Raw genomic sequence first — 12,647 nt, forward strand, 5'->3', positions numbered from 1 at the left:
AGTACCACAAGTTTTCTTCAAGATTGCTCCAGTATTCCACAAGTGACTGGTGACAAATGAGAATTACTGAATGTGGGGAAAAGATTAAACACCAAGACTTACACACAAAGTCTCACTTTGAGTACTTACTGATAAGTACAAAAGTAGCATGCACGCACGCGCACACGTGCTCACACACACGAGAACAGTAAGAGACAATGATTACACACGGTGTGTAAGCACAACAAGACATTCAAAGATCCTAATGAATACCATTTTCATTTCAAGGATTCTTTACAGCTAGTGTAGGTCTTCTTCCTCTTATTTTGGACTAACGTAAGTTCAAACCTATCAGAGATCTTGATATTATACCATGACATAATGAGCACTCTTATCTCTATGCATGCTTATCCATCCTTGCTCAAGATTCATCGATATGAATACACTCTTGTCACTATGTTGTTCAATAGCAAAATGATTCACTTAACCTTGAAAAGCTTTCAGTACTAGAGGCCACTAAATGTCTAAAGAAAGATTCTAAAGCCTTTTTTTACAGACCACATAAAATCATGACGAATTAAGACCAAAGAAATATGGATAAGCATCCCAAATGATTTCTCTCTGTTGTCAATGGTTAGTAAACAAAACTTGGGCTACATTCAACGATTAGCCTTGTGAATGACCCTCACTCCACTTTGTGCTGGTCCACTCTCAAAGTGGCTAAATTATTTATACAGAAGCTGGTCTAATGAAGCAGCGCAGCTAGCACACCTGCGCAAACTCCCCTCCTATTGCAATATGCAGTGCTGCAAAAATGATAAGCATATACCTTTGTTCTTTGTGACCACACTAAAATACAAATTAACTAAGACTTTCATGCAGGTGTTCATAAGTTGGCCCTCTCACAGCACCGTTCATAAAAAAGTAAGGTGGCTTGAGCCATTAGCACCTCCTGTTCTGTCACTACATCCACATGGGAGTCTGAGACTCTAAACCAAACCACCGTCTCTTCCTTGACAGTTGGCTTCCACGAAGACTTGATGGGATTTCCTATTGGTGCATCAGTATGAGTTCCTTGTCTGGCCTCAAACTGTTTCTGACAGCAACCTGAAGAAACTCCTGTTGGTGAAACAGTGTGAGTGCCTTGTCTGGCCACCAATTCCTCGTCAGATCCTGAAAATGCTTCTGCAGAAATGCATCTTGCATTCACATTCTCAATTTCCGCACCATTGCTGTCCCGCATTTCAAGGTCAGCACAGTTTGAAGCATTTGTGGAAAAATTTTTAATAGAAGAGCCCATGACAGCACATCTATCAGTTGTCTCCTCTTCCCCTCCAATCAATTCACAATCATCCATATCTATAGCATCTTCTTGGGATACATCATTCGTATCTTCTTTGTGTGTGTTATCATTCTTAAGCTTTGCCTTTCTGTATACAGTGTAATGCCCATTTCTCGGAGATCCATGGTGTACAACCACTGAGATAAGCTCATATAACAACCTTCCAAAATTGCATGAATCAGCTTGTTCTAGCTTATCTGACCCCCTGTGAAGACCTCGAACATCAGCATTGGCCAAAGGTAGCATGGTTGTGGTGGACTTTTGTGTACTGTTTTTCGGCATTAAAGTCTCTATAAAGGGATAATGATTTTGTGCCGTCTGCAAACAAGGTTCAAATAAAGATGCACACTCTCCAAGCTCTTGAAGTTTAAAACATTGCTGCTCTCTATTATCAGGAGGTGCAAAGCTATGGCCCAGTTGGGTGAGGACAACACTGTCAAGTCCGTAATAACTTGGATCCCCACATCCAGTCGAGGTAGTGGAGGCCTCAAGCTGGAGGCGTTCACATCGCTCCTTGCATTTGTCCCCCACGTCATCCCCCAACCTTCCGGGCATGGTTTCAAAGGAAGAGTCTGATGCCAAATCTTCACTTCCACTAGAGATGCTCAGATGTGTGTCGTCAGAAGTGGATTCGTCAGTACTTAATGGGACTCTATACAGATGAGACTCCCCCTTGCCATGCACTTCGAATGCTCTTCTTTGCCACAAATACTTTTGGAGTACCTCTTCATGCCCCATCAACGGAACTGGAGTATTGGCCAATGAGCTATACTTTTCTTGAGAATACCCTTGTGCAGACATCGTGTAAGGGAAAAAGTTTAAAACAAACGGAAAGGACAAGTGCCCCTGCAATTGAAATGCCAAGAACACAACAGGCATAAATATTAGTAGCTTGCACTTTTCTTCGGTTCTATGTTTTATACAGGATTCAAATAGCATGTCCTGCCTACCGTCCATTTAACCAAGTCTCCAGATCTACTGATAACAGCTCGCTGCACATGACAACAGATCACCTGAAAGCATCAACAAGAAAAAGAAACGCCTTCATCATCACACAAGGTGAAAAACTTGTCACTCTTTCTCTTTGATATGTACTTCAAGCATACTCAAGACACCTAATGGATTGCCAGCATTACAGCACAAGACTTTTCTCCAGCACACAAAGATGAAAGATCTAGAATTATTGTATGTTACCTCAGGACAACGACCAAATCTTAATTGCTTGAAAGCATTAACATAGACGTTTCTCCACGGTTCGCCCGCTTGGGTCACCAAACTTTCACAAGAGCAATCATCGTCAAAGGTGCAGTCTTTGATCCTTTGTAACAAGGCCTGGAGACACATCACAAACCAATGAATATTCTAATCATCACAAAAATCTCCAATTTTTATTTATTAATTAATTAAAATCAAAGAGCAAGTTTTTAAGGATTGATGACCTTGTTCGCTCCTTCCTTCCTTTGTAAAAGGCGGAGGATGAGTGCATGTGAACAATGACTACACCTGACATTGGTGATGCATTCCGGGGCAGTGAACCGCTCTAGACAAGCCTCTAAATTGCATCCATTTACCTGTGGGAGAGAAAGTAGGATTTAAATGTATGCTCCCAAATACCCTAGACATTGTCTTGAAGAGAGCCCCAAACTGAGTTTGACCTTACAATGTTCCCATCAGGCAATTGCAGTGGCGACAGTGGCACATCATGAAAAGACTGGAACTGTGTAGAAAACTGCAACACAAATCTTGCGGTTAAAAACTCTTTCAATCTCTTCAATGATGCCATGGCAGTGGTCTGACAGCAGTCGAACAACCCATAAAACAAGACCAATGAAACTATAGGACCTGAAAACCACATTCTTGGCAAGTCAGCATGCTCCCCATCGTGCCTTCCATCGGCCAACGTAGCTGTTGTTTCCAATTATACAATGGGCTGTTTTCCTTTTCACTTTCGCTATCCATAACAATCCCATTGAAGGGAATCCCACTGATGCATGTCCTTGAAGCGTTGGAAAGTGACTCCCTATAGGCCCTGAAACTCTCAAAAAATGCTAACCACTCCTCTTGCAACGCACTTGTGAGATGAGCGAGTGCCTCTGCTGCATCCTGGTGTTAAGTGTAAGAGCACTTCAGACAAGATCAGAAGAACAAATTTCAAGGAAAAGCTAGAAAACAAATTAGAAAAACATACAAACTTCACAAACCTGTTGCAAAGCAAGATCGAACTGCTTTGCATAAGGCTCAAGAGCAAGCATGACATGACGTGGACTTGCAACACGAGGTTCAGGATCAAGCGCCGAAAGCTCTGCAGACAGAAGGAAACAGTGATAATGTTTTACTACCATGAATGGAGAGAGGGAGAAAGAGAATGATGCTCACAAAGGCTGCGGTGGGGAAAAGGAAAGTCATTACCCCCAAGCAGATCTGAGAGAGCCTCAGTAAGTGGAAGTGTAGGGCAGCTGCTCTCTGCACCATGGAACAATGAAAGAGTACTCTCTCTATCATAAGCTGCTAAAAAGGACATCAGTACACCAGAACTAGAGAGAGCCTGCATGGATAAAATCAAGAGCTTAGAGAAAACAAAATGCCACCGCATTTCAACAATTCCCTAGAAACCTTTCCTTGCATTCTGTTCAAATACACTTCAGGGGTCCAAAGAAGTCAGTTCCAGCACAAATTCCAGAACTTTCCATGCTTTGTTTTTACCAAATAAAGACGAAACATTTTTCTTTGAAACACACATTTCCCACTGCAAGCCCTCTATTCATTCGCCACAACATCAAAACTTTGAACTGGTAATAAAATTGTATTTAAGGAACCCCAGAAGTACAAATGCAGAAGAGATTTAAGTTGGGATGTGGCTTGAGTAATTATTGTTTCCTCATCACGTTGTGCTACAATGCCAATATACTCAATAGTACAGGGGAAAGGAGAAGAGATATAGATAGAGAGAGTAACTGCATGGGATAGGAGAGAGGCATAAATGAGGGTCAAAGACATAGAATAAGTGCGTGTGAGGCTCCACCAATTTTCGTGGCTTGGAAGGGATTAGAGTGGTGGAGGTTAAGCGCGCACTGGCGTGAACACTACTGGGTTGGGTGACCTCCCGGGAAGTGGCCCCCAATTTCCAACATTTCCAACCATGGAAGGTCTCCAAGAAGTCAATCTTTTACATCATTCAATAAAGCAAATACACCAGTCCTTGGTGGGGGGCAATTCAGAGGGTATTTGGAAATTGGGACCCAATCGGGTGTACTTGTATTTTCTCTCCCTTCTCTTTCTCTCTTTTGCACTCTTATCTCCGCTACATTGTGTTATCGTCAAGAACCAAGGTGCTAAATATTCATTATCAAAGTATAATCGTGTCTGTAAGCTTCCGTATGTTACAAAGGTATTGAGAGAATGGCTGAAGGCAACAAGCGGAAGCAGAGGAGAGACTTGGAGCAACCAACACTTGAGCAAAATGATGAATTAATTAAATGGCAAAAAGCATGTTCTTATATACAACACAAATAGCCAAGTTAGCCAATAGAAGAAACCCACCACTAGTGAAAATACCTACCACTTGGAAAAGTGCCTAAAAATGTGGGAAAATTTACCCATGACTAAGTAAAATACATTAGATAAATATGCTGCATGAACGATACAATAAATGGGACAAATGCTGGAGATGAACACAGTCCATGACTAGTAAAATTAGATAAATATGTTGCATGAACGGTACAATAAATGGGATAAATGCTGGAGATGAACACAGTCCATGACCAATAAAATACATTAGATAAATATGCTACATAAATGGTATAATAAATGGGATTAATGCCGGAGATGAACACAGTCCATGACTAGTAAAATACATTAGATAAATATGTTGCATAAATAGTGCAATAAATGGGATCAATAGAGTCTCGAAAAAGAGGTTTCGTGAAGAGGTCAACAAGGTTGTCCTAAGAGGGACAATACTCCAGAGACATGATGCCGTCAACGACCAACTCACGAACATTGTAATGACCTTGCTGGAATAGGTCAAAACTGGGGAACCACCCTGAGTGAGTTTGTAAAACTCATCTTCAAGATTGGTCATGTACTGTGGTGGAAGAAAACGAGCTTTGAGGTTAACCACGAAGGTGTTCCAATGAAAACGGAATTGGCTGGTGATGGGGTCTGTGTGAAGTTGTGACCAATGCTGCCACCAAGTAACGGCTTCCCCAGTGAGTTGGGGTGCTACCACATGGACTTTGTCTTGTGGATCTGTGATTTTAGCTGAAGGAAAATGTGCTTCAAATTGATGAATAAATTGAGCAACTGCAGCATGATCACACTTAGCATCATACTTACTAAAATTTGGAGAGGTTCGTAGGACGGTAGTGGTAGGAGCGGTGGAGGACGAGGAATGTGGAGCCTCCCGAGGGAGAGCCGCCAGAATTTGTGCCATCGTTTGCTGATTCTAGATTTGCACAGTCTCTGAGTTGAGTCTTTGCTAGAACTCTCGATCGGCTTTCTCTCTACAGCGTTGGTCCTCCTCATATTTGTGTGGCTTCCCTCTATTTCTCCGCACGTCTCAGTTCTTTTTCTTCATCTACTTTTCTTTTTGCTTCGTCGTCTTTTCTTCTATGTTCGTCAATATATAGGACCTGTGCCAGATCTGAGATGCCTTCTTTGGGCTTCTCTTTTTCAGTGGCAAGCTGCATCTTCAAAGAATTTATTTGCTCCATCATTGTTCTCAGGAGCTCTTCTGTGCTTAGCGGAAGCGCTTTTTTTGTTTGGAAGCTTTGTGCCTCCATCCCTTCTTGCTGGCTTTCTTCTTGATGTGATGTTTCTGTTAGCATTATTCATCTCCTGGTAGTGTGCCCAAGTTGTGTATCAGGGGTGCCCAGATTTATCCCGGGCAGCACCATATTTTTCCCTCTGGTTAGGGTCCTTGGTTGTTGGTTGGCCACCCATTTTTCACATGTTTATTTTTGTCCAGTCGTGAGTCTTTTCTAGAGCAAGTCGGCCAGCTTATTTTGGGGCTATATAAGGCTTGCCTCCTCCTCACTTGTAGATACCTTGATAGGGGCTTCCAGGCCCAGATCCTCCCTCAGGGGAGTTGGTCATCATGCCCTCACTTACAGGGACTACCCCTTGCACAGGGCTGTTTGTATCATTGTTTCTTCATCATTATGCAGATTTGTTTTCTTTCTCTCTGTGCCTATATCTCACGCTTTCCGCTGCACACTTTTGACAGTTTCTCCCAACATGGTGGAGGCTTGGGTTTCTTTTTTGGACCGCAGTTTAACCATCCACTAGCTGCTCTCACTTCTTTAGGTGGTCGAGTTGGGTTACCAACCCAATGCTCTGATACCGATGTTACATGCACTGAGCTTGATCGTGATAACGTACAAGAAGGCCTTCTTTATACCTTTATGTGGTGAGAATCTTTGGCATCAACTTCAGAGAGTAGAGAGACAGAAGAGAATGAGAATATAGAAGACAACATAGTATTGAGTCCCAATACCCACTGAAGCACACCCCCCCACTGAAGCACCCCCCCCCCTCGCGCAAGCAGTGTTATCACATTCATCCCCAGTTTCTGCCCATTTCTGGTGTCCTTTTGGTCCCATTTGAATGGCCCTTGATTGTGGGCTGGCCACCCCTTTTTTCCATATTTTTCTGGGATTTTCCCCAGCCCTTTTGGTATTTTACCAATCGGCCAGCTCCTCTGCTCCAGTCGGCCAGCCCTCCTCACCTATAAATAGGTGGGGCTGGCCTCACACTTTTCATTCAGTCTTTTACATATTTGCTCCCTCACTTATGAGACTTGTAGTGTCTCTTGCTTGGGACTGTTTTGCTTCAGTATATTCAGCATAGTTTGCTCCATATCTCTCTCTCTCTCTCTTGCACTCTCTGTTCAGCACATTCTAGTGCCCCCTTTGCTTCCGTATGCACTCTTTCATGGTATCAGAGCTCCCGGTTTAGCAACCTCTTTGCTGCCCCAGATTCAGCCCTGTTTTAAGCACCCTCTCCTCTGCGTTTTCTCTCAGATCTGCAGCCCTTTGCTGCTGCGCTTTCTGGACTGAAGCTGCTTGTCGCTTCGCCTTCAGATTGGCTTCATCAACTCAGCCATCAAGTACTTGTTGACTAGCGTTTTCTTTTCCACATGGAGTTTGGGACATAGGTGGCCTGTTTTCTTCAGGACAGCAGGCTTCTGTGCTGCGTTTTCCTCTCCAGTGTTGGAACTAAGTGCTCACTAGGAGTACTTTTACTAAATGCTCACTAGGAGTTTTTTTAATCTTGGTCATCTCAGTGTATGCCATGTGGCACTCAGGGATTTATCCCATATGCACTCATGCTCAGCTCTTGTACTTTCCCCCTATATATTCAAGGGGTCACATCAATGGAAGTATCTCAGCGTGTTTTTGTCTTCTCTGATTTCAGTTTTCAGCTTTAGTCTAATTTCTGCTCGCCATGTTTCTAACATGGTATCAGAGCAGGTCTCCACCTAGCTCCCATTTCAGCCCTAGCTCATCTTCATCTTCTTCTCTGTAGCCCTCAGGCATCTCTTCAAGCATCAACAATTTATCTTCAGCAAGGCAATGTTTTTCTCATGCAGTTCGTCATACCTTCTTAGCCTATCTTCGCCATGCACCCCATCTTCGACACGCTGCAGTTTCTTGTGCAGCTCGTGGTTCACATGGTGGTGCGCACCTTCTTCTTCATGGCGATTTTCCTTAGCAACCCACGCATCTTTTTGCAGCTCGTCATATCAGTAAGCAACCCGCCAAGCCTAATCTGCAAACGGTTCATCAACAGCAGCACGTTTTTCACTGTTTTCAGGCTGCGCAACCCCTTTCCTCATCGATTATCTGCTGGGAACATCCCGTCTAATCAGTCTGCTGCTGCGTTTTCCTCTTTGGGTCACATTTTGGTGCAAAAGCACGTCACCCTGCATCAACTTCTTTATGGAAAGCAGGCCCAACAAGTGTCCTCATGCTGGCTACTCAATTTCCCTCAGATTTCAAGGTATGGGTGGTCTTGGTTCGTCAATTTTTCAGCAAGGCCCAAGTGCCCTTTTTTTCTTTCATGACTAGCAACCTCTTCATGCTCAGCCATTCACGGGTTACCCCTCTGGATAGACGGTCAAAAATATGGTTTTGAAAGAGAGGGAAGACCTGCTTAGAGGCTGAAGCAGCAAAATCAGGAATTTTCATTTTTCTTTCATATTCAAACGTCATTTTCATTTTCAATGTACAGGATTAGACACTGCCAAATATGGTAAGACCTTCCCATCTCTCTCATATTTGTCTATGCTTTCATGCTATCTACCACCATTGATCACCAATGATGTAGATCATGGGGTAATGTCATGTCTATTTGTCTACATGGACTTATCTTTGTCCCTATCCAAGAGGCACCCCTGCATTACCCACTCTAGTAGGAGGATTGCCCTTGAGGAGGGATTATCTATCAAGGTCCATCTCTCTGTCTATCTACAATCAGTTAGTCTCTCTGTCTATGTGTCTATCTTGTGTGATCTTACAGTCACATGTCTCTGACACTCTGTCTATCAGTCTATATGCCTATCTTTTGTGGATTAGTTACCCACATGTCTTTGGCATTTTGTCTGTCCCCATCTATCATCTAGTTGTCAGACTCTCTAATGTCTATCTGACAGTCTCTTTGTCTGTGGGACCACTCTACTGGCTGATTGTCTATGTCTAAGTCTATGATCCATTTTTGTCTAGGTCTATCAATCTGACTGTGTCTTGTTTTAGATCCATCTTGTCCCTACCCTTGTGGACCCATAAGAGGATATCACTTGAGGAGGGGTGTCTTAGGATCTTGTCTTATGTTTCTGTCTTTCAGTCTTAGTCATTTTATCTTGGCTTGTCTGTCTGTCTAGTCATCAGTCATCAGTCTCTTCATCTTGCCTTATTATCTATCTTTGTCATCTGTCATCTTGTCACTCATGTCCTCCTAGTATCACTTAAGGAGGGTGTTGGAACTAAGTGCTCACTAGGAGTACTTTTACTAAATGCTCACTAGGAGTTTTTTTAGTCTTGGTCATCTCAGTGTATGCCATGTGGCACTCAGGGATTTATCCCATATGCACTCATGCTCAGCTCTTGTACTTTCCCCCTATATATTCAAGGGGTCACATCAATGGAAGTATCTCAGTGTGTTTTTGTCTTCTTTGATTTCAGTTTTCAGCTCTACTCTAATTTCTGCTCGCCATGTTTCTAACATCCAGTGGGCTTGCTCCTTTGCAGAGGGGGTCTTTGGTGTTGCAGGCTTTGGTGGCACTCTTGGTACCTGTGGAGGACACTTCTACTTTAGAGATTGTGCGTTTTCTTGAGGAGAGCCCAAGCTACTGTCCTTGTACCTGTGGAGGACACTTTTACTTCAGAGATTGTGCGTTTTCTTGAGGAGAGCCCAAGCTACTGTCCTTGTTGATGCCTTTCCCTCTTGCACCCTCTTACAGCATATTCCCAAGCCCTGTGTGGCTGCCTTTCCTCTCTATATCAAATCTGCAATTTTTTGCTTCCCTCTTCTGGTAACCTCAAGGTTGGAGGTACAGTCGACAGAAGCTTCTGCGTTTTTTGCTACAGGAGGATTCTCGGGTGCTGTCCAGCCTCTTAGGACTGCGTTTTGGTGGGAGGAAAATATCAGCGTTTTCTGATTTTGATAGTTTTATCTTATGAGGGTTGGTCCTATTGATTAGATCAATGATGACAACTTCAAATTTGGCTCCCGTACCACTCTCTTGTTATTTCCTTGATGAGGCAGACAAGTTGGATGGTGGTAATTTTCAGTCATGGAAGTTGCAAGTTACTTCTATTCTCAGGGAGTATGGTTTGATGGAGTTTCTCTCGTACAAGAATCGGTGCTTGTCCATGGCTTATGGAATGTGCCTATGCATGTGATTTGACACGTGTCATGCTGTATAGTTGGATATGATATTCCGCTGGGACTTGACGTTATCATGCCCGGAATATCTGGAGGACTTGGCTTTCCGCTGGGACTTGTGCCTTTGTGTACATGCCCAGAAACGCCTGGAGGACTTGGCTTTCCGCTGGGACTTGTGCCTTTGTGTACATGCCCGGAAACGCCTGGAGGATTGGCTTTCCACTGGGTCTGGTATCGCATATACTTGCCTGGAAACGCCTGGTCTTCTATGGTTTCATTAACGGAAATTGCTCATGCCAATGCTGCATTGCATAGCATCTTTATGTGCTTGCCTGCAAATGAAATTGCATGCTGTTTTCATGCCTACATGACCTATGTGTAGTTCCGGGTAAGGGGACGCCCGCCCGTGAACCGTGCATGTGAAACTGTCTGCTGACATGGTTGTGTGGCATGTGAACAGGTGGTAAGTATTTCCCAATCTAGGCTCAAATAGCCCTTAGGACTTAGCCAATATTTATAAGTGAGTGCGTTCCCACTTCATTAAAGTTTGGGTGCCCAACCGCTTCCAAGTTCACACTCACTGAAGTCCCGAGGCGGACAAGACTCAATGTCCAGGACCTGATCCTCCCCTTTTACTCATAAATGGGCATCTCCCCATGTCCCTTCACCTGATTGGACCCCAATTCACTTACTTATTAAGAGAAATTCGTGTTTTCTCTTCATGAGGATTTTTGGAGGCTGAAAAACTCTGTTTTTCCACCATTTCTCTCCATTTCCAAGCTCTCCATAGCCATACCCAACTTGCTAGGGTGTTTTCCAAGCTTCCAAGAGTGTTTCTAAGTGCTAATCACTCTCCTACTCACTCCCAATGACTGAAATTCAGCAAAACAGCTCTCATTTTTGCTGTAATTTCTGGTTTTTTTGCTGAAAACCCTAATTTCAGCCTTCCTTTCTCGAGTTGAACCATAGGGGAAGCTTTCCCAGGATTCCCTTCATCCTCTTGAAGACTTTTATCGCGAAGGATTGCGGCAAATCGAAGATATCAACACTTCTAAAGTTTCCAACGCGAAGGCTTCCGCTTGCAACAACTTCTATGAAGACTGGTAAGCTAATTGGACAATGTATTGTCATTACTTACTCAGTAGAAGGGCAGGACTCCTTGTTTAGCCGCCCTGTGTAGTATTTCTCTTGTCCTATGTGCTCTTGAAGATGTTGCTACCTTGCTTGGTAGTGTGTGTGAGAAGGATTAGGGTTAGAGTTCATTCATGTGGGAGACATACAGAGAGAAGCAACAAGGGAGTGAGAGAGAGAGAGAGTTGTGGGGATAAGTCAACTCATCAAGATATGAGTGTGTGACTCCCCTATCACACATGTATATTGCACTAGTACACATAGTGCACTTAGTACATTAAAAGTACTAAGTGTACTATGTACTATAACTTATGGGCTTGTACACACTATAAGGGTGGGCATAACGCCTTTACCCCAACAACCTCCCACTTAAAGGCAAAGTGCCCTTAAGTAAAGGAAAAGAAAAATCAGCATGTACATGATAATATACAAGGCCAAATCAAGGCTGAAACTGGCCTCATCCAATGCCCATCAAGTGTCTGCAATGAGCAAACCGCTCCGGAGGCAAACTCTTTGTCAACAGATCAGCCGGGTTGTCATCCGTATGAATCTTAACAAGCTGAATTTGCTTGTTCTCTATCACCTCTCTGATGAAGTGATACTTCACATCCACATGCTTCGTCTTTGCATGAAAGACAGGGTTTTTTGCCAACTGGATGACACTCTGACTGTCACAATGCAACAATGGAATATCCCCTGTATAGCCCAAATCAACCACTAACCGAGATAGCCATAATGCCTCCTTGCAAGCCTCTGTGTCTGCAATATACTCGGCCTCTGTAGTAGATAAGGCTGTGCACTTCTGCATCCTGGATGTCCATGACACAGCACCTCCTGTGAATGTAAACACATAACCGGTAGTAGACTTCCGGTTATCTGGATGACCGGCATAATCCGAATCCGTGTAACCATGCACTAATGCATCCTGTTTGCCAAAACATATGCACATATCCTGTGTGCCCTTCAGGTATCTCATGACACCTTTCACTGCTTCCCAATGCTTCTTGCCAGGGTTGGCCATGTATCTAGAAACCACTCCCACTGCAAATGCAATGTCCGGCCTAGTAGCAACCATGGCATACATGAGACTGCCACAAGCTGAAGCATACGGAACCTTGGCCATATCAGCCCTGTCTCTATCTGACTGTGGGCTGTCCATAGCACTGAGTTTCACATATGGAGGCAAAGGAGTACTAGTCTTCTTCCCCCTGTCCATATTGAACCTCTGCAGGACTTTGCCAATGTATTCCTTCTGAGACAAATACAACACATGCTGATTTCTGTCCCGAAGTATCCGCATACCCAAGATGTG

General features: G+C 43.7%; 1 protein-coding gene across 1 annotated transcript in view; it reads right to left on the reverse strand.

The window, feature by feature from the left end:
• Positions 1–500: 500 nt before the first annotated feature.
• LOC147641691 (uncharacterized) overlaps positions 501–12,647 on the reverse strand; it is a 40,365-nt gene continuing 28,218 nt past the window's right edge. Inside the window, exons 2-9 of the mRNA XM_086798479.1 lie at positions 3,731–3,866; positions 3,523–3,623; positions 3,164–3,424; positions 2,982–3,050; positions 2,761–2,892; positions 2,516–2,653; positions 2,272–2,334; positions 501–2,167 (exon numbers count right to left, since the gene is read on the reverse strand). Coding sequence (XP_086654605.1) covers positions 866–2,167; positions 2,272–2,334; positions 2,516–2,653; positions 2,761–2,892; positions 2,982–3,050; positions 3,164–3,424; positions 3,523–3,623; positions 3,731–3,866 — 2,202 coding nt within the window. The 3' untranslated portion in view covers positions 501–865. The remainder of the gene's footprint in view (positions 2,168–2,271; positions 2,335–2,515; positions 2,654–2,760; positions 2,893–2,981; positions 3,051–3,163; positions 3,425–3,522; positions 3,624–3,730; positions 3,867–12,647) is intronic.

This window comes from Cibotium barometz, chromosome 1 (assembly GCF_041138505.1).
Source record: "Cibotium barometz isolate CiBa-2024 chromosome 1, ASM4113850v1, whole genome shotgun sequence".
NCBI lineage: Eukaryota > Viridiplantae > Streptophyta > Polypodiopsida > Cyatheales > Cibotiaceae > Cibotium > Cibotium barometz.